The 26717-nt window shown below is 37.3% G+C and overlaps 1 protein-coding gene across 12 annotated transcripts in view; it reads right to left on the bottom strand.

The window, feature by feature from the left end:
• ANO4 (anoctamin 4) overlaps window positions 1-26717 on the bottom strand; it is a 403411-nt gene that overhangs the window by 60650 nt on the left and 316044 nt on the right. For all 12 annotated transcript variants that reach the window (XR_012005974.1, XM_072773292.1, XM_072773290.1 and 9 more), the window contains one exon: window positions 22871-22931. Coding sequence is in view for 11 of the 12 variants with exons in the window: in XM_072773292.1 (XP_072629393.1) it covers window positions 22871-22931 (61 nt within the window). In the remaining variant the exon portion in view is untranslated. The remainder of the gene's footprint in view (window positions 1-22870; window positions 22932-26717) is intronic.

Below are 26717 nucleotides of genomic sequence, written 5' to 3'. Positions count from 1 at the left end.
TGAACATGGAACGGGTGGGTCTGTCACTCTTTAGCCTTTTGCTATAGTACTTAGACTAGCAGAGGCAAGGGTCAGGGCCAGCCCGGCAAGCAGGATTTTCTAATGTAGGCCTGTGTATTAACCCAAAAGTGTTAAGAAGGCTGTACACTTGTTCTCTGCCCCACCAATTATCTTGTCTTTGCATGCCCCCCTCACCCCGGGACAATTCTTTTAGTAAGTTCTCCGGTCGCTCGAGCAAATGGACTTTCTAAAGATTTTTCTCCTTTTTTTCTTTTTTTTTTTTTTTTTGTCTCCAGAGTCTCCCCTGTCCTTGAAGGGACAATTCTTCACTAAGAGTCAGGACTGTCCCCTGTGGCCTCAAAGAGGCCCAACGGGGGACCATTCTGGGACAGCCCAGGCCACAGGATACCCTGTGCATCCAGGCTGTCTTACTGACTGCTGCTGCTGCTCCACCCAAGCCCTACCAACCCATCCGTGCATCTCATCTGAAGGAGCTGACGTCTAAGACAAATCAGGGGCTTTCAGAAACAGTCCATCACCTTTCTTCTCCCTAGCACGTGCTACATCCTGCTTGGAGGAGAGAGAAACTCTAACCAGTAATTCCCTTTCCTCTCTTCCATTCAAGAACTTGAGAGTATGAGAAGAAGAAACTAATTGCTTTTATAATTGCCATTCTTTTGTGTTTTTGTGTGAAAGTGCATTCTAAGAAGAATCTGCTGCTACCTCTAACCATGAACTAGGATCTCACCAAATATAGGTGGTCTCCTTTCAAGGCAAATCTTCAATCCCACACTCTTTATTATTCCATCTGTGATTTAAATCCCCTTGCCTAAACACTCACAGCCCTGGGAGCCCCCTGCACTTTGACTGTGCCTAGTTATGTGTGGCCTTATGTAGTGAATTCACATTTTCCTCTTTGTCTCCTTTGAAGCTGGTTTTATGTTAGCATATATAATTTGTCTTCTACTGCTAGATCACTCAGTACAATAAGTGTGATTAAAAAGTATTATTTCTTTGTTGGGTTGATTCTTACAAGACTTAAAAATTCCTAAGTGGTTTGTCACGGTTTTCTACTTTGCAAAATTCTTCCTGCAAAAAATTTTGGTCCAAAATACTTTTTTCAAAGTATCAGAAGGTTTAATCTCACTGCTCGTATTCCGAGCTCCTTAGATTCCAATCTATCTTTCTATACAGATAATGCTTTTTTTTTTTTTTTTTTTAAACTTTTATTTATTTATGATAGGCACACAGTGAGAGAGAGAGAGGCAGAGACACAGGCAGAGGGAGAAGCAGGCTCCATGCACCGGGAGCCCGACGTGGGATTCGATCCCAGGTCTCCAGGACCGCGCCCTGGGCCAAAGGCAGGCGCCAAACCACTGCGCCACCCAGGGATCCCTGGATAATGCTTTTTTGAAAATGAGGTCTAGGCCTCGTCTGAGTGTCAGGGAGGCACACCAACTATAGAACAAGCCCCCATTTACCAGCACAGGATACAAGGCTCCTAATGACCCTGCTTGTGCCTACCTCTTTGCCCTAACTCATACTCTAGGCTCCAGGCTCCCTTACTAGCAGTCTTCACACCTGAGCTCTTACATCATTTTCTCAGCTTTGTCCATGCTATTTCTTCAGCTTATAATGTTCCATTTGGCCAAGTCCTACTCCTGCTTCCAGGTTTGGCCCTATGAGTTCTACAACCACTCCCTTTGAACCTTCTCTATACCCATGCTGAGCTGTGTAGGTAACTCTGGGTCAGTGCTGAGCATAGCACTCAGCATTTCAAAACAAGAGAAAAACTTTATCATTCCTATCACTAGTCATGGGCTTCTTGAGAATAAGGGCTATGTATTAGCTGCCCCTATATAACTGGGACCTAGCACAGTGACTGGCATCCACAGAGGCACAGTAAATGGACAAATGACATGCTGTCATGAAAATGAATGCAATATGGCAAATTATTCTTTTCTTATTTATCTAGGCCCTATACAAAATTAGGGTAATTAGGGTATAAGTCTGAAAAACATGCAATTATATCTTGCGAATGCTTTATGCATCAGTGATGGTTAAATAATAAGTTACTAACATGAAAACTTAGTATCCTTCTCTTTTGCCTTGCAATAAAGTATCATTCTTTTTTCTTTTCTTTTCTTTCTTTCTTTTTTTTTTTTTTTTTTAGAGAGCGAGCGAGAAAGCAAGAGAGAGCACAGGAGCAGGGCAGGGGAAGGGCTAGAGATATATATAGAGAGAAAATGAATCTCAAGTAGGCTCCACACCTAGCACAGAAGCACAGAGCCCGACACTGGGCTCCATCTCACGACCCTGAGATCATGACCTAAGTCAAAATTAAGAGCTGGATGCTTAACTAACTGAACACCCAGGTGTGACAACAACATTCTGTTCTAATTATTACTCTTATGACCTTGTTGCATGGACCCTGAGGCAAGGACTTCCTTCCTTTGAGATGCATTATTGCCTTGTTCCACATAAAAGGACTATTGCTGGTGTTGCAGCCATCCACCTATGCTGTAGTTCTCAGATCTCCTTACTGTTAGATGTGGGCCAAAGGACAGTTCTCATCGGTGGAATGTGAACAGAAGTAATGTGATGTATGCCACTACTTGCCTGTTGATATCTTAAGACACTGAGGGTGCCTTTTCCACATTCTCTTTACCCTTTTGGATAGGTGGAACCCAAATGACTCAGGTGATATTATGCCAATGATGCCAAGGCCTGGGAGGATGGCCAACAACTTGTTTGTAGGAATAGGAGTCCCCAAATGACCATGTGATGGAGAGCTATCTGCCAGCCAGGAATGCTTACCCCATCTAATTACTGAGACACTGCACGAGGCATGAAGATGAAAAAAACTTACAAGTTACTTCTCTTACAGATTTTAAAATTTTTTTTTAACTTTTATTTATTTATGATAGTCACAGAGAGAGAGAGAGAGGCAGAGACACAGGCAGAGGGAGAAGCAGGCTCCATGCACCGGGAGCCTGACGTGGGATTCGATCCCGGGTCTCCAGGATCGCGCCCCGGGCCAAAGGCAGGCGCCAAACTGCTGCGCCACCCAGGGATCCCTCTTACAGATTTTAGATAGGGTGACATTGAGCCACAATATCTAAAACAGTATTAGTCTTAGTGATAAGATAGAGCTTTGCATGCTCTCATCTCTCTATACTCTCTTTTCTACTTTATACTACCTGTAGTACCAGTTAACCTACCCAAGAAGTTCATCTGAGGTGTTAACATTGGTGCCAAATAACAATCCCTTCACAACATTAGAAAAATCTGAGACTTATGAATTTAAGTCTAGGTAGAATCATACACAGTTGAGAAGGTTGTCACATGTAGCCCATGAAGGATACAAATAGGACATAACAGTGTTCTGTAAGCCATGTTCCATTGCCATTTTCTTAAATTGAACAATTACTGTCAATTTCAAATGAATTTGTGGCAGACTTCTATGCATTTACCAAAACCATTTCTTGTCTTTCTAGGCATAGTTAGACTACATTTTCCAGTCTTTATGACAGTTAGATGTGGCCACATTTTGGCAAATGGAGAGTAAGCAGAAGTGATGATATATGTCAGCTTTGGACTAAAAAATTAGGAAGTGATTATGTAATCTCTATGCTTTTCTCCTTTTGAAGGGTGAGTGGAGAGGACTCTAAGGATCCAGAAGAAGATAGAGCCATAAAATAAAAGGAACCTGGGTACTTAAATGACCACATAGAAGTCTAACAACCAGAAACATGTGGTTGGGTTTCATGTGCATGTTTTTCTTTTTTTTAATGATTTATTTCATTATTTGAGAGAGTGTGAGAGAGCAAGTATGGGGGTGGGGGTTGGGAAGGGGGTGAATGCAGGCCTTGATCCCACAACCCTGAGATCATGACCTCAGTCAAAACCAAGAGTCAGACGCTTAACCTACTATGCCACCCAGGCGCCCCTCATGTGCATGGGTTCTGTTAAACATCTAGGTTTTGTTTTTTGTGTATTACAGCAGTTAACTGTAGTTATTCTAATGGATACAGGCTTTTTTGGAAAGTACAACTATGGTTAACATTTTGCAAACAGGAAGAAAAAAACCCACTGCGTTATTATTTTTGATGCCTTTTCTAAGGCATTTAGAGAGTCTTATGCAGGGAAATATCCCCTTTCAGCTGCATACTTTGGGTTCCATGGCAGGGTTGAGATACTGCACTGTTCAGTCATTTTAGGTCCTATGTTTTATTTTCTCAAAAGTCTGTCAAGGTGGGTATTATTTTCATCATCCTATGAATGAAGAATCTGAGATCCAAAGAAGTCACATGGCTAGTAAATTACAGAACTGGGATTTGAGCCAAATGTGGCTTTTTTTATTTTTTTATTTTTTGGTTGGGGGAACTTAAAACAGCACATTTATTCTTTTATAGTTTTAGAGGTTAGAATTTCAAAATCAAGGTGCTGGCAGTGTTAGTATCTATTGGAGGCTCTGAGGGAGAGTATCTTCTATGACTCTCTCCTAGCTCCTGGTAGTTGGTGGCAATTTTTGGCATCCCCTGGTTGCAGAAGCGTTATTCCGATTTCTTGTCTGTCTTCACATGGCATCCTAGCCTATGAGTGTCTGTCTCTCCATTTCCTATTCTTGTAAGGACACCAGCCATCCTGGGAATACAGTATGGCCTTGTCCTAACTTGATTACATCTTCAAAGACCTTATTTCCAAATAAAATCACTTGCATAGGCACCAGGAGCTAAGACTTACACTGTTTTGGAGGACACAATTCAAATCATAACAGAGTTATTTGGGCTATCAAAATGACCAGGGGAAACTAGCATTTAGGGTAAGAGTGAGGGATGCTACCTGTCTTGTAGCTAGAAGGTCACAGTCTAATCTGGGGCCTCTAATTTCTATTGAACCAAGAAGAGCCAAAAAGAAAAATAAAGCCTACTCTTTGAACCATAGGAGCACTTTGTTGTAACTAGTTATAAAAACCAAAGTACCATACCCCTGGTATAGTTCCCTGTGAGAGTCTGGCACTTACTCTCTATCCTTCCCTTAGGTCTATTCTTTTCTTCTGGAGGCCTGGAAAAACCCACATTTATTCTCAAAATTGCTAGGAATACATGATGCTAGTATTTTTGCCCTTTGGTAACATAATAGGTTTTCAAAGGCCTAATTTGATTCTTCATTTGGAAAATTTATAGCCTGGTAGTCCAGAAGAGAATTGTGTCTAATGCTAGAAAATTAATTATAAAGGCATGTTTACTTCTTATTTTTGAAAAAAAAAATACCCAAGGGCTTTAAGATCCTATAGTTTAACTTCTTTCCTTAACTTGTCAAAAGATTATGTTCTATTTGTATAAAAACAAGAATTGAGCTGTGGCCAGCAATAAAATGAGTAGTATATAGGAAAAATAAAGGATGATTTTTATTTCGGTAAAGTGACCTGCTGTGTGATGATTCAAAGCATTTTGAGAAACTTGATCAGCATGATTCTCTTCCTAGGAAATCACACATAGTAATTTTTCTCCCAATTCTAATTTCCTTCTTTTTAAAAGTAAAATGAATAATACTAACAGATTTCATTATTTCAGTCCTTTATAACTTTCTGAGAATGTTCATTTAGAGAAGGTACAGGGGAGTTACATGGATGTGCTTCCCAAAAACTTAGAAATAGAGGAATGAGGTCACCCCCTGAGAGCTTAACTCATAAAATCTACACATAACGAATGAGCTTAGGGAGGAGTCACAAACTCAAATGCTACAATGACCAGATCAGTACAAAACCTAGAAGAGGAAACCACATAACAGGGAGTGGTCAGGAATGGGACCAGTGGGGAGTGTGAGTACCAAGTGATAGGTGTTCTTCAGTTTCCACTGATTACATTGTGGCCAGATATTCAATTTTTTTCAAAAGACACTGTAAACATGTACCTTCATGTGAACTATCTCAGTTTCAAAATCATAGTTTATTTGTATATTTTTAAAATTGGTGAGGGCCAGAGTATTTTTTAAAAGATTTTATTTATTTGAGAGAGTGGAGCATGAGAGAGAGTGCATGAGTAGCAGATGAAGGGCAGAGGGAGAGGGACAAACAGACACCCTACTGAATAGGGAACCCAATGTGGAGCTCAATCCCAGGACGCTGAGATCATGGCCTGAGCTACCTAGTGCCCTAGACCCAGAAGATTTTTATTAGTTGCTAATTTGCAACATCTGGAGTGGGCTTTGGCAATAATAATGCAAGTGAATGTAAATGAGTGAGTAGAGAGTTTGTAAAACACCCCAAAATGCCAAGATGAAGTTAATCTCAGGATCCAGGAAAAAATAGGAATGTGACTATATTTAAATGGAAGCTTAATTATTGGTATTAGAACCATTCTGGAGAAAGTTAATGTATCTAGATAGGGGGTTGCCAATCTGTAACTTAGGATAAACAAGGATCTTAGAATACAAATTTTGCAGTTTGAGCTAATGTAGGGTATTAAAGTGGTATCCTGACATAAACCCATCTCTAGGGGTATTCTATGAAATGAAATAAAGATGCCTAATATTCAGCAGAAAAAATAGTTCTTGCTCCTATTTTCCATTCATTTAACAGTTATTTACTGCATTCTTTTGATGTGCTAGGGGTTTTGCTAGCTGCACCAGTTTCCAAGCTCAAACAGCAGATGATGAGTAATTTGGCTTCCTAAGTATTCTGATACAGGAAGAAGGTGCTCTAGATGGTCATTATAAAATAATATTCTCTACCATATACTTGAATTTTCACATTCTGGATTATGCACTAGTGTTTGAAGAGTTCTGAAGAGGTGTCTGTAACCATAAGAGACTCTTAACCTTAGGAAACAAACTGAACTGGAGGAGAGGGGTGTAGGGGGATGAGATAACTGGCTGATGGACATTAAAGAGGGCACCTGATCTAATGAGCACTGGGTATTATGTAGGACTGGTGAATCACTGAACTCTACCTCTGAAAACCAATAATACATTATATGTTAATTAATTGAATGTAAATTTTAAAAAAGACTCCCTCCCCCACCCCAAAAAAAGAAGAGGTGTCTGTTTGCCCAAGTTCAATTATCTCTGGGTATTCAAAAGGTGCTTCTGAAAAAAAAAAGTGCTTCTGAACTGGTAAAAATGAGGCTACACCATGTCAGTTTCCCCAAGTAACTGCAATTGTTTGAGGCCCTGCCTCAGTGTATGCTTCCCTTCTATAAAAAGCCATCAAGCTGCAGGAGACTGAGGATTTTTGCTTCTACCCATAAGGATTAACTTCTCAATATAAGAAACTGTTTTCAGTACTGGACAAGAGATAATGCAGGACTGTGATCCTTGAGAGAAAAAAAATAAGTAAGGTAAGCCTTAAGATCACACCAGCTCATTGTTTGGAAGCCATTTACAGGATACAATTCAGGTGGAGGAACTCAGAGGTCTTACTGAGCTCGGGAGATTAGAGTGGGGAGAGTGAGGTGGCAAGAGTTTGTGGGGCAGAGTACCAGAGAGAAGGGAACTATGTTGAAAGAAAGCTCAAGGCATCAGTAACGAAGTCCTTTCTGCTCTTCACATGCATGGAGCAAAACTACATGAGGCTGTTTGATGGTAGCTAAACAATCCTCAGAATTCATAGAAAGAAAAAAAAGAGAAAAAATTCATGGAGAGCTAAAAAAACGTTTACAATCTCACTAGTCAGAGTATGGAGATGTTGCAACACATAGCATGCATAAGAGGCCTCATAAAGGTCATCCCTTAGCAGTGGGTCTGGACCTAACCTAATAAGATAAAAACAAGTCTAAAGAAGATCTAACTGGACTGCAAGTGAATTAACTGCATACCTGAACAAAGTAAACAGTTAGGAAACATAATGAAAAACAAAATTCAACACTTTTCAGCATTTAATAAAAAATTACTAGACATACAAATAAGCAGGAAAATAAAGCCTATAAACAGGAGAAAATTCAACCAATCCCAGGGAGACAGCCCAGAACTGACAGAAATGATAGAATAAGGATGATAAAACAACTGTTATAAGTATGCTTTATATGTCAAGAAGGTAGATGAAAACATGAACACAACAAGGAGAATAATACCAGGCATAAAAAGTCCAACTGATTGAGATTTGAGAATGGAAAATGAAAGTTATGAAAAGAAAAATACAAAGGATAGATTAACAGAAGATTAGACTTCAAAAAAGATCAGTAAATCTGAAGACAAATCAATAGAAACAATACAAAAAGTAGATAACACAACGACTAAAAAACTGAAAAATGTGAACAAGGCATAAGTGACCTATAGAACAATACTAAGTGATTCTGGAAAAATTTCAAAATTGGATAAAAACGTAAACTTATTGATCTAAGAAACTTAATGAACCCCAATTGTAAGAAACACAAAGAAAATGACACAAAAGCACATATCAATCAAATTTCTTAGAATCAAAAGTAAAAAGTCTTCAAAGCAGACACAAAGAGAGGAAAATATTTTTTTTAAAGATTTTATTTATTTATTTGACAGAGAGAGTGAGCAAGCAAGCAGGGACAAAGGTAGGCAGAGGGAGAGAGAAGCAGGCTCCCCCCAGAGCAGGGAGCCTGATGCAGGGCTTGATCCCAGAACCCTGGGATTATGACCTGAGCCAAAGGCAGATGCTTAAGCAACTGAGCCACCCAGGAGCCCCCAAAGGAGGAAAATCTTATATAGAAAAAAAAAAAAAAAGAAAGAAAGAAAGAAAGAAAGAAAGAAAGAAAGAAAGAAAGAAAGAAAAGAAAGCAGATATCTTATAAAAACTGTGCAAACCTCCACGTAATGGAAAGGCATCCCTTAAGGCAGGGTTTTCAATCTTGACACAACTAACATTGTGTCAACTATTTTGATAATATAAGTCATTATTTTACATCACAGCATTCCATATGTTAGTGGCACTTTAATTTTCAGATTAAATGAGAATCTGAGATAAAACTATAGATGAGAATGCTGAGATAGAACTGTCAGATGATTTTCCAAAAGAAACTTAACTAGGCTATGTGACTTCAGGAAAAGATAGATTGTAAATTTAGCAATGTTTCTCAAACTCAACACTATTGATATCTCAGACCATTTGATTCCTTGTGTGTGGGGGTGTTGTTTTATGCATTGTATGATGTTTAGCAGCATCCCTGACTTCTGGGTACTGGATCCAGATGCCAATATCTTTCTCTCAGTTATGACAACCAAAAAATGTGTCTACACATTGCCTAAAGTCTCCTGAGAGGCAAAAAATCACTTCTGATTGAGAATCTGTGCTCTAAAGTATTGAAAGAAAACCCTGCCCACCTAGAATTCTATATCCAGCAACTATACCCATTCATGATAAAAACCCCATCCCCTAGAAATAGAAGTAAAATTCTTCAACTTGATAAAGGGGTATTTACAAAAATTTACATTTTCTATCATACTTAATAGTAAAAGACTTAATACTTTCCCCCCAACACTGAGAACAAGGGAAAGATGTCTGATACCATAACTTCTATCTAACATTATCTTGTCAGTGTAATAAGGCAAGAAAAAATTAAACCCATCTGGATTATTAAAAAAGAAACAAAATTATACTTATTTATAAATGTCATAATCATCCATGTTGAAAATCTCACGGAATCTACAAGAAAGCTGGTAGCAGCTATAAATGAGGATATTTATAGAATATGAGGTAAATGTACTAAAGTCAATTGCATTTTTATACAGTAGAAATGAGCAACTGGAAAGTAAAGTTACTGAAATAAAACTATTGATAAAAAGTCAAAAATACTAAATAAATAGTGATAAATTGAACAAAATATCCAAACCTGTACATTGAAAATAATTGCACAGAGAAATAATGAAATACTTAAATAAAAATTTAAATAATGTTCATAGATAGATATATTTGATATTGAGTTTTCAACCTTCCCAAAATGATCTCTTGATTCAACTCCATCACAGTAAAAATATTAACATCTTTTCTGGTAGAAACTGACAAATTGATTCTAAAATATACAGAGAAATGCAAAGTCCCTAAAATAGCCAAGACAATGTTTAAAACGACTAACACTTCAAGGATTACTATTATGCTATAATGATCAAGACAGTGTGTTATTGCCATAAAAGTACACATATCCCAAGAAACAAAAAACAAGGACTAGACAGCTTCACTGGTGAATTCTACCAAATATTTAAAGAAGAATTAATACTAATCCTTTCTCAAATTCTTCAAAAAAAATAGAAGAGGGGGTACCATTTCTTTTTTTTTAAAGATTTATTTATTTTAGAGAGACAGAAAGCAAGAATGAGCAAGTGGGGGGAAGTGGTAGAGGGAAAGAAACCCAAGCAGACTTCATGCTGAATGTGGAGCAGATGTGGGGTGTGATCCCATGACCTGGAGTTATGGCCTGAACTGAAATCCAGAATTGGATGCTTAACTGACTGAGCCACCCAGGTGCCCCAAGGAGGTACCATTTCTAAATTCATTTTGTGAGTCTAGAATTACCCTGATACCAAAACCAGACAAGGATGCTACAACAAAAGAAAATTACAGGGCAATATTGAGATGAATACAGATGCAAAATCCTCAACAAAATATTGGTAAATCACTGAGTTATATGTAAAGGGATAACTAAATTCTACTCCTGAAAGCAATATTACACTATATGTTAACAACCAGAATTTAAATAAAAACTTAAAAAAATTAAAAAGTAAAAAAGAAAATATTAGCAAACTAAACTTAACATTACAATAAACTGATCATTCACTGTGATCATGTGGGATTTACTCCAGGGATGCAAGGATGGTTCAATATCCATAAATCAATCAACATGATACACCACATTAACAAAATGAAGGATACAAATCTTATAATCATCTCAATAGATATAGAGAAAGCACTTGACAAAATTCAACGTTGATTTATGATAAAAACTCTCAACAAAGTGAGTGTAAAGGGAATGCACCTCAACATATTCAAGATCATGGAGGACAAGCCTACAACTACTAACGTTATACTTAATGGTGAGAAGCTGGAAGTTTTACCTCTAAGATCAAGAACAAGACAAGGATGCCTACTCTTACCACTTTTATCAACATAGTACTAGAAGTCCTAGCCACAGCAATTAGGGAAGAAAAAGAAATAAAAGGCATCCAAATTGAAAAGGAAGAAGTAAAACTGTTACTACTTGCAGATGACATGATACAGTGTGCAGAAAGACTAAAGATTCCAGTAAAAAAAAAAAACTGTTAAAAAACATTAATAAACAAATTCAGGAAAGTTTCAGGATACAAAAACAATATATAAAATTTATATAATACATAGCTGCATCAAAAGAATAAAATAGCTAGGAATATATATATATCTATTCTATATATATATATATAGAATAGATATATATATATAGAATAGATATATATATAGATATATATATATATATAGAATAGATATATATATATATATATATATCTATCTCCAAGGAGTTTGAAAGATCTGTACACTGAAAACTAAGACACAGTTAAGAAATTGAAAGAAGACACAATTAGAAGATACAAAGACACAAAGAAATTGAAGAAGACACAATTAAATGGAAAGATATTCCATGTTCATGGATTGGAAGAAATATTAATATTGTTAAAATGTCTATAAGCTATAGATTCAATAAAATCCCTATCAAAATTTCAATGGCGGGGATCCCTGGGTGGCGCAGCGGTTTAGCGCCTGCCTTTGGCCCAGGGCGCGATCCTGGAGACCCGGGATCGAATCCCACGTCGGGCTCCCGGTGCATGGAGCCTGCTTCTCCCTCTGCCTATGTCTCTGCCTCTCTCTCTCTCTCTCTATGTCTATCATAAATAAATAAATCTTAAAAAAAAAAAAAAAAAATTTCAATGGCATTTTTCACGGAAACAGAAAAAAAAAAGAAACAATCCTAAAATTGTATGGGACCATAATAGACCCTAAATAGCCAAAGCAATCTTGAGAAAAAACAAAGGGAAGCATCACTCTTCCTTAAAGAACTACATATAGAAACTTTGAATTGTCATTAAAATAAGTTTATTTGTACATGCAGTCTAAACATAAAGAATAAAAGAAATCCCGTAAGCTGAGAGATACAGAGAACAGATTATGGTTTCCAGAAGTGGGGAGAAAGAGTGAAGGTGCTCAAAAGGTATGGATGTTTACTATAAAATATAAAACTATAAAATAAATGTCATGGGAATATAACATATAGCATAGTGATTATAATTAATAATACTCTATTGTTAGTTGCAAAGAGAGTAGATCTTAAAAGTTCTTAACAAGAAAAAAGTCTAAAATGATATGTGGTAATGGATGTTAATTAACTAGTGTTATTGCAGTAATCATTTTGCAGTGTAAGCAAATATTAAATTATTATGTTGTACACTTGAAACTAATATATCAATTATAGTTCAATAAAAATGATTTTTTTCAGGAGTACACATATAAACAAAAAACAATTCCAGATGTAGATCCACACACATGTGGGTAAATTTTGAGGAGGAAAAGGATAATCTTTCAAAAAGTGGTAATGGAACAACTGGCTATCCATTTATGCAAAGAAATAGATCTGACCTTCAACCTTAGATATAAAAATCAACTTGAAATAACCATGAATCTAAATATATGAGCTAAAACTATGAGCTTTTTATGAGAAGATATGGGACAAAATCTTAGAAACCTTGATTTTGGCAAAGATATCTTATTTTTTAAGATTTTATTTATTCATGATAGAGAGAGAGACACACACACAGGCAGAGACACAGGCAGAGGGAGAAGCAGGCTTCATACAGGGAGCCGATGTGGGACTCGATGCCAGGACTCCAGGATCATATCCTGGACCAATGGCAGGCGCTAAACTGCGGAGCCACCCAAGGATCCCTGGCAAAGATATCTTAAACAAAAAATTAAACGCATACACAGAAAAGAAAAAAAAAGTAAAACCTCTTGATTTTCTAAAGGCACTATTAAGAAAAGGAAATGCAAGCCTCAAAATGGGAAAAATATTTGCAAAAATATATAAAAAACGCTTTTAACTTAAAAGTAAGAAAATTCAATAACAAATGGATAGCATTTCTATACACTAACAATCAGAGTGAAGAAAGAGAAATTAAGGAGTCAATCCCATTTACAATTGCACCCAAAAGCATAAGGTACCTAGGAATAAACCTAACCAAAGAGGTAAAGGATCTATACCCTCAAAACTATAGAACACTTCTGAAAGAAATTGAGGAAGACACAAAGAGATGGAAAAATATTCTACGCTCATGGATTGGCATAATTAATATTGTGAAAATGTCAATGTTACCCAGGGCAATTTACACGTTTAATGCAATCCATATCAAAATACCATGCACTTTCTTCAAAGAGTTAGAACAAATTATTTTAAGATTTGTGTGGAATCAGAAAAGACCCCGAATAGCCAGGGGAATTTTAAAAAAGAAAACCATATCTGGGGGCATCACAATGCCAGATTTCAGGTTGTACTACAAAGCTGTGGTCATCAAGACAGTGTGGTACTGGCACAAAAACAGACACATAGATCAATGGAACAGAATAGAGAACCCAGAAGTGGACCCTCAACTTTATGGTCAACTAATATTCAATAAAGGAGGAAAGACTACCCATTGGAAGAAAGACAGTCTCTTCAATAAATGGTGCTGGGAAAATTGGACATCCACATGCAGAAGAATGAAACTAGACCACTCTCTTGCACCATACACAAAGATAAACTCAAAATGGATGAAAGATCTAAATGTGAGACAAGATTCCATCAAAATCCTAGAGAACACAGGCAACACCCTTTTTGAACTCAGCCACAGTAACTTCTTGCAAGATACATCCACGAAGGCAAAAGAAACAAAAGCAAAAATGAACTATTGGAACTTCATCAAGATAAGAAGCTTTTGCACAGCAAAGGATACAGTCAACAAAACTAAAAGACAACCTACAGAATGGGAGAAGATATTAGCAAATGACCTATCAGATAAAGGGCTAGTTTCCAAGATCTATAAAGAACTTATTAAACTCAACACCAAAGAAACAAACAATCCAATCATGAAATGGGCAAAAGACATGAACAGAAATCTCACAGAGGAAGACATAGACATGGCCAACACGCACATGAGAAAATGCTCTGCATCACTTGCCATCAGGGAAATTCAAATCAAAACCACAATGAGATACCACCTCACACCAGTGAGAATGGGGAAAATTAACAAGGCAGGAAACCACAAATGTTGGAGAGGATGTGGAGAAAAGGGAACCCTCTTACACTGTTGGTGGGAATGTGAACTGGTGCAGCCACTCTGGAAAACTGTGTGGAGGTTCCTCAAAGAATTAAAAATAGACCTGCCCTAGGACCCAGCAATTGCACTGTTGGGGATTTACCCCAAAGATACAGATGCAATGAAACACCGGGACACCTGCACCCCGATGTTTCTAGCAGCAATGTCCACAATAGCCAAACTGTGGAAGGAGCCTCGGTGTCCATCGAAAGATGAATGGATAAAGAAGATATGATTTATGTATACAATGGAATATTACTCAGCCATTAGAAACGACAAAACCCACCATTTGCTTCCACATGGATGGAACTGGAGGGTATTATGATGAGTGAAATAAGTCAATCTGAGAAGGACAAACATTATATGTTCTCATTCATTTGGGGAATATAAATAATAGTGAAAGGGAATAGAAGGGAAGGGAGAAGAAATGGGTAGGAAATATCAGAAAGGGAGACAGAACATGAAGACTCCTAACTCTCAGAAACGAGCTGGGGGTGGTGGAAGGGGAGGAGGGTGGGGGGTGTGGGTGGATGGGTGACAGGCACTGAGGGGGGCACTTGATGGGATGAGCACTGGGTGTTATTCTGTATGTTGGCAAATTGAACACCAATAAAAAATAAATTTATTATTATAAAAAAAAACATAGAATTTTTCCCAATTTATTTTATGAAGCTAGAATAACTGTGATGTCAAAACCAGACACAGAACTGGTCTGTGAACTACAGATCAATATTCCTCATGATGCAAAAATCCTTAACACAATATTAACATATAGAATTCAGAAATATGTAAAATAAATATACACCACAACCAAGTGACGTTTATTCCAGGAATACAAGGCTGGCTAAATATTTGAAAATCAATCAATGTAACTCATCACGTCAAAGGACTAAAGAAAACTATCATATTACCATATCAATCAATGTAGGAAAAGCATTTGACAAAATTCAACATTCATCCATAATAAGAAAAAAAAACTCTCAGAAAGATGGGAAATAGGGAGTTTCCTCAACTTTGTAAAGGCATCTACTAAAGTCTTACAGCTAACATTATATCTAAGAGTGAAAGATTAAATGCTTTCTTCATCCAGACTGGGGAACAAGGAACGGGTATCTACTCTTAATACTCTTATTCAACATTATATGGAAGTTGAAGGCAGTGCAATAAAAAAAGAAAAGCTAGATATACAGATTGGAAAGGAAGAAATAAAACTCTCTCTGTTTGAAGATGACATGATTGTGTAGAAAATATCAAGAACTAATAAGTAGATTCAGCAAGGTCTCAGGATACAACACAAATATACAAATACCAATTGTATTTGTACATATTAACAAACACACAGACACTAACATTAAAAATACAATATCATTTATAACGATTCATAAAAATTAAGGCGGAAAATTGTGGCAGAGTAGGAGGACCCTAGGATCCTCTTGTCCCATGAATAGAACTATATAACTATCAATTCCTTCTACATACTCCAGAAATCAACTTGAAGAGAGGCAGAACAAACTCCACAACTAGAGGTAGAGAAGAGACCACATGGGATAAAGCAGGAAGTGCAGAGAACACCAATAAAAAATAAATTTATTATTTAAAAAAATAAAAAATAATTAAAAAAAACCAAAAAACAAATGGATAGCAATCTGAACAAACATTTCACTAAAGATGTGCAGAATTGAAATAAACTCATGAAAACATGTTCAACATCACTGGTCATTAGAGAAATGCAAATTAAAACCACAATGACATAACACTACACATCTACTAGAATGACTACAAAGATATAGACTGATAATTCCAAGTTTGTGAGAATGTGGAACACCTGAACTCTTATATAATGCTGGGAATGCAAAATGACAAAAGTATTTGGAAGACAATTTCTTATAAAGTTAGATGCTTTTCCTAAGATCAAACAATGTTCCTCCTAGTTATTTCCTCAAGAGAAATAGATACAAAGGCTTATGCAAATATGCACAAAATTATAATATCCAATGATTCTCAGCCTTATTTTTTAATAAGCTAAAAACTTAAAAGCTATTACTGTTGTAACAGCTAATGAATATTTGGCCAAATGTTCATTAATTAGTAAATGGATATACACATTTTTAGTATATCTAGGCAATGAAGTACCATTCTGTACTAAAAAGGAACCGACTACTGACATTTACAACAACATAAATGAATTTCAGTCACATTAATCATAGTGAAAAATGCCAAACACAAAACGCTAAATATCAAACGATTCTATTTGCACGACATTCTAAAAGGTGAAACTACAGTGGTAGAAAGCAGGTTAGAGGTCGCCAAGGGACTCACTGCAAAGTCATGAAGAAACTTTCTGAAGGATGAACATGTTCTATATGATCATTTTGGTGATGATCACATGACTATATACGTGTGACATTACTTACCAATTGTACACTCAAAGTTGGATTTTATATAAATTATACCTAAATAAAGGTGATAAAAACTTCCCATAATCCCCTCAATCTGGAGAAAAATTAACATTAATAATATGACATAACCTCTTTGTTTTCATTAGTATTTAATATACTTGAAGTCACTTTTTTTGTATACTTTATATCCTATATTCACCAATTTTTAAAATACAGTCTTCATGTTCTATTACCTGCTTTGAAAGACTAACTTTTAAAGGCAGCTTATAATTCCCTTAGTGATTCTTCTATTGTTGGATACTTATTTTGCCTATTATATATAACTAACACTAGGAAAACATATTTATGTATAAGGCTTTTATTCTGTAATTTAGATCTTTTCTAAAGCCCAATTCTGCATAATATTCTGACTGAACATTGTTATAGCCTTCTAAGTGGCCCAACTTCCATTCCCTGCTGCTGCTGCCAGAGTTACTTCCCAAGCACAATTGACGATGTCACTCCCCAGCTTATAACTTCAGCTGGCCTTCTGTTGTCTACAAGGTGAAGACATGGTTCCCTGTTGAAGCACAAGTATCTTATGATAAACAAGCCTCAATCCTCAATATACTCTCTGCTATGGGTTGAACTGTGTTTTCCCAAAGCCCCAAAGTCTGAATATGACCTTACTTGGAAATAAGGTAACTGCAGATTAACTAGTTAAGATGAGGATAGGCTCTTAATACAGTGTGATTAATCCAAAAGATGACCATGTGAAGCCACAGTGACAGGGGGAATGCAGGTGAAGATGGAGACAGAGATTGGAGTGATGCACCCACAGGCCAAGGAATGTCAAGGATTGCTGGCTGTCATAAGAATTTAGGGGAGAGACATGAACAGTTATCCCCTTTGAGTCCTCAAAAGGAACTGACCCTTTTCATACCCTGATTGTTGACTTCTAGTCTCCAGACAAGCAAGAGAATAAATTTCTGTTGTTTTAAGCCATCCGGTTTGGGGTCCTTTGTTACAGTTTCCTAGGAAACTAATACATACTAAATATCCCTATCGCATTGAATGGACTCCCTTTTCAGAGACTTGCCCATGCTGTTCTCAGTTCAGAATGTTTTCCACACCTCCCTTCAACCCCACTCTTTGCTTGGCAAATTTAAGACACAGTTTCAGGATCCCCTTTTGAATGAAACCATCTTTGCTTTTCCTTTCTGCTTCAGGAAGTTGGCAGCGTGGATCACCATTTTTCTATTGTAAGTTGGACTTAATATACTATAGTATAATTACCAACTCACCCTTGACATGAGTTTTTTAAGAACAGAGATCACATCTTACTCATTTTTTTTAAGAACAGAGATCACATCTTACTCATTTTTGTATACCCACTGCCAACTGATAGTGAGAATACATGGTCTGCTGAGTCATGAAATCTTAACATATCCTACAAAAGGTACATGATACAGACTTTGGAATGACTTCAGTTAGGCAGACCAAATCTGGTTTAAAATCCAGGTTCCATCACTTAGCAATTGCTGGGTCATTGTGGGCAAATCACATAAGCTATCTGAACCTTGATATGTTCATCGATAAGATAGGGATTATATATTTCTTCCTGGTAGGTTATGAAAAATTGATGAGGTGCCATATGTAACTACACTTACACACTTAATAGGCATTTAGTAAATATACATCTTTTAAAAATAAATATTCACTATTTTTTTGTTTTTTTAATAATAAATTTATTTTTTATTGGTGTTCAATTTGCCAACATACAGAATAACACCCAGTGCTCATCCTGTCAAGTACCCCCCTCAGTGCCCGTCACCCATTCACCCCCACCTCCCGCCCTCCTCCCTTTCCACCACCCCTAGTTCGTTTCCCAGAGTTAGGAGTCTTCATGTTCTGTCTATATTCACTATTTTTATTGGACATATACATACGACTATAAAGTCAGTGTACATATGTAGAAATAAAAAGCAAGTATTATAAAACTTATTTTCAAAACTGAGACATACTTCATTTACAAATTACTGACAGACCATATAAAGAATCTGAATTTCCATGAAAATAATCACAATCTTGTTATTTTGATTGGAGAACATGGACCTTGATTTATTTATTTACTGAGGGCAATTTAATTTTTGGCAATGAAAGTAAAAGGAAAAGAAAACAGAAAAAAGAGAAAAAAAAAACCCAAAATGAAGAAAAGAGAAAAATAATCTGCTTCCTGACAAGTCTCTGCCAACATCTAGGTCCCTAATGACTCATTTTTTTTCCCCTAGGGAGAAAGCTAATTTAGGCCAAAATTGTTCAGTCTCTTCAATCTTTCTGAACAAAAATGAACAATGAGGAAAGAAAGAGCCACATTGTGGTTTAAGCCCAGAGCCCTCGGGTCACAGTGTACCTTGAGGGTCCCTAGGAGGCCCCTGCTATCACAAAGGTAGTGAGTTCTGTCAAGCTTTTAACCCCACACAAAGGCCCTTCCCAGCTGCTGAAGACTGGTTCCAAATGGAGCCCTGTTGTTTTTTCTGGTGAACACGCAAAGTAACAGAACAAACACATCAACCCCATCCTTCAGAGGTCTCATAAACCACTCACATCTGTTTTTAACATCTCTGTATCCAGCAATTTACCCAAAATAAAGTGCATTTGTTTTCTTAAATGTAACTTGTCAGTCATAAAAGATGAGCCTGAGACCTTAACCTGAGCTCTATTAGAATTGACACACTTTTATAGAGCATCACCATCACAAAACAGTATAAATGGGGCTGGGGACAAGTGTAACAGACCTTTTTGATCTCTGAAGCAGGGTTACAAACAGTATATGATCTAGCAATAGAATGTAGAAGCTAAGAGTGCCCAGTTTAACTCCTGGTTTTGCCACTTTCTAGCTACTACCCCAGCTTCCTCATCTATCACATGAGGATAATAACAGTACCTTCCTCAAATGATGCTATAAAAATTAACTGATTAGGATGGTGTCTAACACATAGTAAGCCCTCAATAAGTGTATGCTATTATTAAAGATATTATTGGCCATTCCAGATTCCTGCAAAAAGCACGGACCCATCTACAAAGAAACATGCGGGGTAAATCATTCTTTTTTTCAAACTGTCACATTTCTGGGACCCATACAAGATTTAAGCAGTAAGCTGTCAACTAAGACAAAGCAATTCAGAGGATGAATTATTCCAGGCTTGCCTTGCCTAGAGTGTCCCTAAAATGTTCCCTTCTGCCCAAAGGTTATTGCAATACATCTATCAGATTTTTGCTGGATACCCTCTAAGGCCCAAGGACTGTCACATTTCTAATCTACCCATTTGCAACTCAGAAGCTTCTCAGCTCCAAGTTCTGGGCAGCCACCACCAATCAACTGAGGTTGGCAAGGATAAAATATAACTATTTGTTATCACCAGCATAAGACATTAAAACCTGCAAAGATGGGATCCAATTCCCCTTATAATGGTGGTACTGGGTGAGGGGTAGGGAAGATGACGACCTATGCCTATAGACAAATGTCATTATATCAAAATTTCACTTCTCTAGAGTCTCAGAAGATAAACTGGGAGAAGAAAACATTATTACAGTCAAAATTGGTGAAGTACTAAGTAAATAAGGGAGTTTTGTGTATTAATTCTTCCAGTAAATTACTTTCTATTCCTAAGAATTAACTTATTACATAGCAGACTCATGGGCCAAAGCAGAGCTGCCCAACAGGTATGCTAGGGATGATTACAGGTGTACAAGAGGTAATATTCCTTTCATCTCTTGGGGCAGGTAAGCAAAGGTACTTAGGGCAGTATCACGTATCTCAGTATGCTGTGCAAATATTGCCATTTCATATGTGTGTCATGACTGGAAAAAGCTTGGGAACCACTGGTTTAATAGATGAATCCATTTTCTACAGTATCCTCAATGGTAACTATGGCAAAGCTTAAGCACTGGGTGGCTTATTATATATACTTCCTATTATGGTTACCAATACAAATATATTCTAGAAAAACCCAATACACATTCTTGATCTGAGAGCTCAGTCCCATAACCAAAATTCTGTTCTGATTAGCTTCCTTTGTTTGCAAGGGATGGAGAGGCACATGCATTAAGGTGTAGCACAGATAATGAGGGCTCTTCACAAGTCCTATCAAGGAATCCCATGGGAATTAAAAGACAGCCTATTCAAGAGACAGGATACAGAAGCCAGCAGTTTGAGAGACTTCAGCCACAAGAGATCCTAAGTCCTTACCCTGATATCCTAATAACACAATTTGGCTACATTCTCTCTTTCTCTTTGGGAGGCTCTCTTGCATTTTCTCCCAGTTGGCTACCAGTGAGCTTATGGACTCTCTACTTTATATATTTTTCACTAATACTTTGCTTTTGCTTCTTTCTAGGTTCTGATTTCTCATAACTTCAACCTGCTCATAACTTCTTCTGATCCTTACTTTTACCTCATGGTCAATCTCAATTTCCTTCTTTCTCCCCCCTTTCTGTCCTCTCTGGATCTTACAGTGTCAATTCCTATTCCTGACTCTGTCTCCACATTTTTCAATCCACATTGAAATGTGGATTATTCTTGAGAATAAGCCCATGGGTGACCTTGCCAGTTCTTCTTTGGGCAGAACCGTAGTTTTTCCTCCAGGCTATGGTTTGACTAGGTTCTTGGGCATCATGCTCCTTCAACAGAGCTGTAGTGGGAGAAACAATTTTCCTTTGAAGATTTCTAGATAGGGAAAACAGTATATCTAGAACAAGCCTCCTCAGGAGAACAAGATTTTTATATTTTCCATTGTCAAGGAGACCATTTAAACACATTCATTTTCTTATTTTTTTTAAAAAAAACTTTTGATAATTTGCTTCTTTATCCCTTTTCTTTTTCCCATCCATCCATCCATCCATCCATCCAAAAAATGAATCTCTCTGTCTTCAAAAGAAATGTATGGAATTTGGGATCCCTGGGTGACTCAACAGTTTAGCACCTGCTTTCGGCCCAGGGTGTGATCCTGGAGACCCGGGATGGAGTCCCATAGCAGGCTCCCTGCATGGAGCCTGCTTCTCCCTCTCTCTCTCTCTTCTCTTCTCTCCCTCCCTCCCTCCCTCCCTCCACCCCCCCCGTCTCTCATGAATAAATAAATAAAATCTTAAAAAAAAGAGAAACATATGAACTCTCCAATAATTATAATGATCCTTGAGGAACACAAATCTACTAGGGGAGATAAACTGTGTTTGCAAATCATTTTAAGTGTCTGAAGAATACCCAAAACCAAATGTTACGAAGTTCAAAGGACGAAGATGACAATTCATCTAGTCTCTGAAAGATGGAGAAGATCTGATGTTCATTCCAGACAGAAGGAACAACATGAGCCTAAGGCTTGAGTTAGCAGAGTTTTGTAATATCAAAACAGAGATTCTAGCAGAAATGCATAATAATTGTGAAAAATTAAATTAAAACCAAGTTGAAAAAACAGAGTGTAAAAAAAAATCTTTCATTACTGCTCACTTACTCTTTCCACAGGGAAATCCTCTCTTCAAAGGTAATAACCATAAACTGCTATAAATTTTCCCAGACTCCTTTCTATACTACTAAACCAAAACATTAAAATGATTTGATGAGAAAGATACTAAAACTCATTTTTCGAAGAAGTAGGTTAAGTACTTTCTTTGGGTTAAGAAATTCTTTAAGTGAATGTTCCATCACATTTTGTTATCATGGAGCTGTTGACTTAAACTGATGTAAAAGAACTCAATCCAGTTTTGTAAATAGCTCTCATTTTTAGGGGGTCATTTTAACCAGACCTGGAAGGAAGCCAGAGGTGAGTACTCATACATTAGGGGGATGAAAAGATTTCACTCACAACAGAAAGTCCCACATACTTCAATGAGTACTTAGATCTTCACCAGATTTTTTGATATACTATAAATTTTTTTTTGTCTCCAACAGAAGGCGAATTTTACTTTAATAATGGAATATTGACGAAATTGTCAAAGGCTTAAGAGAAATCAGATGTATTTCTCCTCTACAACAGTGCTTTTTAAATAAACTAAATGATTTTTTTTTTTAGCCGCTCGAATCTAATAGAATGGCCGACTGAATTTACTTAAGCCTCTTTCTTTCACATTTACATGACAAAATCAAATTTCTGAAAGAACATGTTCTAGAGCATATGTGGGGAACTCAAGTTACATGGATGCAGGACACTTACCCCAAACTGCCATGAAAACAGCAAAGAATACAGTGGCTCCATTATCAAAGAGGTGGGTTACCTGGGAACATTATGAATCATAGTTAAACTAGTTTCTCATATACCAAGTTTCAATTCACAGTTTTTCAAAATAAAAATAAATGAATTTTGCGATGTTTCTTTGGGATATTTTCCTTTTGGATCATAATCAAGGAGGACGTTCCTCCAATTATGAAGTTGTTTGGGTATGTAAGGAGGATCTGTTCCCTTTACGTAGGTATCATCAAGTTGAACATAAATTTATCAACAGCCCCAATACTGCTAAGAATTTTCTTTGATGCCCCATAAAAACTATTATACATGGACATATGTATATTATATACTTTTACTTAAGACTAGGAAGGTATTATTGCTGCTTTAAAGGCTTCTGATTTTTATTTTTAATGCCTCATTTATTTACTTGGAAAACCTGGCTATCTTGTCTGTGTAGTTTTGAACAAACACTTTATGGGCTACCCTCTGGATTTTAGTATTACAAAGAAGAGAGAGTAGACCATTAACAAAATCCACTTCCACCTTTATTAAAGCCTCAGGTAATCACTGTATTTACCTATTACATATAACACAAAGACAGCTAGCAAATACTTTATTGCCAGATAATATATTCTATCACAAACACCACAGCAGAAAGCTATTTGTCCTGCAAAACTGCCATGGTCGTTTCTGCCTCCAGGATAAATCACACCGTGTCATGCCAAATTGAAATGATGACTGATACATTCATTTTTTTTTAATTTATTTTTTATTGGTGTTCAATTTACTAACATACAGAATAACCCCCAGTGCCCGTCACCCATTCACTCCCACCCCCGCCCTCCTCCCCTTCTACCACCCCTAGTTCGTTTCCCAGAGTTAGCAGTCTTTACGTTCTGTCTCCCTTTCTGATATTTCCCACACATTTCTTCTCCCTTCCCTTATATTCCCTTTCACTATTATTTATATTCCCCAAATGAATGAGAACATATAATGTTTGTCCTTCTCCGACTGACTTACTTCACTCAGCATAATACCCTCCAGTTCCATCCACGTTGAAGCAAATGGTGGGTATTTGTCATTTCTAATAGCTGAGTAATATTCCATTGTATACATAAAAGATACATTCATAAAGCATAATCTTTTTTGGGTACTTTATAGCTCTCTATGAAATATACTTTACTGTCCCTTGGAGAATGTGCCAACTATAAACAGGTATTTTCCTTTTATATCAGAGTGTGAAGTATTTCAAAATTTTCCAAAAGTTCTTCTTTTTCTTTGAACATAGGAGAGATAAGCAGCATTAAAATACCTCATGTATACAAAAGGCAAAAGCCAATATTTCGTATGCTAGAGGGGAGTGTTAAATGGTATATTGCATATCATATAACACACTGAGCATTAAATCAAGCCTGAGATTTCCAGTGGTATGTGGCTGGTGTGCACTCTCTATTAGGGTATTTATAGGGTGTTGGTGGAAGTTGTAGCTTGTGCCATCAGATTAGATTCTGGAATCAGTTGTAGTGGTCATTGTTTTTGGCTGTTCACATTGTCTTTCTCCTTCCTCCTGGTAATAGATGCCTCTCATGTAGGTCCCTATGGGCATGTTGCTCAAAGAGAACCAATTAGAGTCCTTTCCTGGGACTGATAAACAAACATCTGGAGAGGGACATTTTTCTGCTGCAGTTACTTGGGAATATTTGAATCAGGAGGGGGGTGAGTTAGTAAGGATTTTTGGTTCCTACTAAAACGGTACGTTAAAATAGCCTGATGGCTCCCTTTGCCAAAATCAACCCTAGAGAAGCAGACAACAGATTCTGGGAACCAAAAAAACACAAAAACAAAGACCCTAAGGAACCCCAGGGGAGGTGGAAAGTTGCCTTGAACTGGTGTGTGTGTGTGTGTGTGTGTGTGTGTGTGTGTGTAGGAAGTGGTGGTATACAGGGAGAGTTAGTGGCAGTTCTCTAGCAGAGTGGAAGCTTATCATGGAACAAAACATAAGTTCTACTCTAGCCTCTCCCTCCATGGTCATTGGATATGTCTCCCATCAAATCAGCTGCAGCTGGTTCTTGGAGTAATATCAAGGATGCTCAGAGTTCTGACTGGCTGAGGAGAAAAGGAGATGCTCCCTGGCCAGCTGGCATTCTCTCCTCAGCCCAGGTCCTCTTAGACTCCAGGACTGGTAGATTGCAGTCAGGGGACAGTGGCTCCGCCCAATTCTGTTTTGTTCTAGGCAGATTTAAAAACGAAACTCTGACCAAAAAAGTCCTCTGGAAAAGTCAGCACACAGTGGTGCCCGGGACAAACTGTCCTCTCCTTTCTGTAAATTCACCAGGACTGACAACTGAGTGCCTGGCCTCTGACCGTTACTCAAAAGTGGTTGACACCTCCAGGGGATAGGCATGCACAGGCCAACATAATGAAGTATTTGGGGAGGACAGCGGACTCCAAAGAATTCCAAACTAGGCAACATCAATGTTCTGAAACTGACATTCTGTAACAGCAGATCAAGCATTTTTAAAAAGCATACAAATTTGCTTAAGGAGATAAAGAAGACAGAAATCTCATATTGTGGCAATCGGTAGCCACCTTCCCTATCATGTGACAAGAACCTGTCTGCAGAAGGGTCATGCAGACAGAAAGCCAAAGAGCGACATCTTGGAGGACCAGTTTAGGCCTGGAGGCTCTTGTTCTCAGTGTGAGCTATTTTAGTATATTTTCCAGTGAAATGAGCCAATAAGTCCTTTCTGCTTAAGCCAATTTAAGTTGGCTTTCTGATCTTGCAAATGTAATGGCCGGAACTAAAGCATTCCTGACCAGCAGAACAGCCATTGATTAGAGTGATCTGGGCTCTGACTTGATCCAATATTCCTATGTATCCTCAGTCCTATGAAATTGGTTTGGCATTTCTAATAAATGCTTCTAAAGGAAACACTATAGACCTTCAATTCTTTCATTCTGAGACTTTTTCAGTTTTCATTTTACTAAATTTTTTAAGGCAAGACCAAATCTAAAATCAGGAATCCAAACTTCTTGTAGCCTCAGTATGGCACAATGATATGTTTTGCAGTCAGATAAATCAAGGCCTAGCTACTTACTACTGTGTGACCATGGATGACTAATTTTTACCTCTGAGTAAAATAAGAGTAATAACATCTATCTTGAAGTTGCTGTAAGAATTAGAAATAAAAATGTAGGTTGCCTAGATACTTTTATATCTACGGCCCAGCTATTATTATAATTAATACTGTTCTAGATCTTACGTTCAGTAGAATAACTGTTCAACTAGCTCCTATAAAATCGGAGCACTCTGAACTATCTATGATGAACCTTTCAGGGAATCATCACAGATCTCCTAAAAAGAAAACTTCACTCAAGTCCTATCTTTTCATGTAAAAAACAAATACCCTTAAACAACAATAACAATAAAAGACTGGCTTTCTGAGATTTCCCTCAAAGCAGAACTTTTACACCTGGGTCATTCAAGCTTAACTCATGATCTTTAAACAAAATTATATTACTGACCAAACTCTTGATTCTCATCAGATCTGTACTTCCTAAGCTCATTCTGTTAAATTTGTCCTCACTCACTCAGATCTGTATGTTCTCCAAAGGTAGGGAGAGTATTTTGTGTCTTTTTGGTCCCTTGCAAGCACTTATCTAAATCTTTCGAATATCACAGCTGGCTGCTGTGGTTTGGGTTCCACCCATATAGACTGGCCACTTGCAGTGCTATAGACATCATGGATGGGCGGCCTCCTGGGCTGTCTATCAAATGTTTTCTCATTTAAAACAAAACTCTGCTATGCCAATAGTATAATCAGATAGATCCAAA

Source organism: Canis lupus, chromosome 13, assembly GCF_048164855.1.
Source record: "Canis lupus baileyi chromosome 13, mCanLup2.hap1, whole genome shotgun sequence".
NCBI lineage: Eukaryota > Metazoa > Chordata > Mammalia > Carnivora > Canidae > Canis > Canis lupus.
This window is presented reverse-complemented; position numbering and strand designations above follow the sequence as displayed.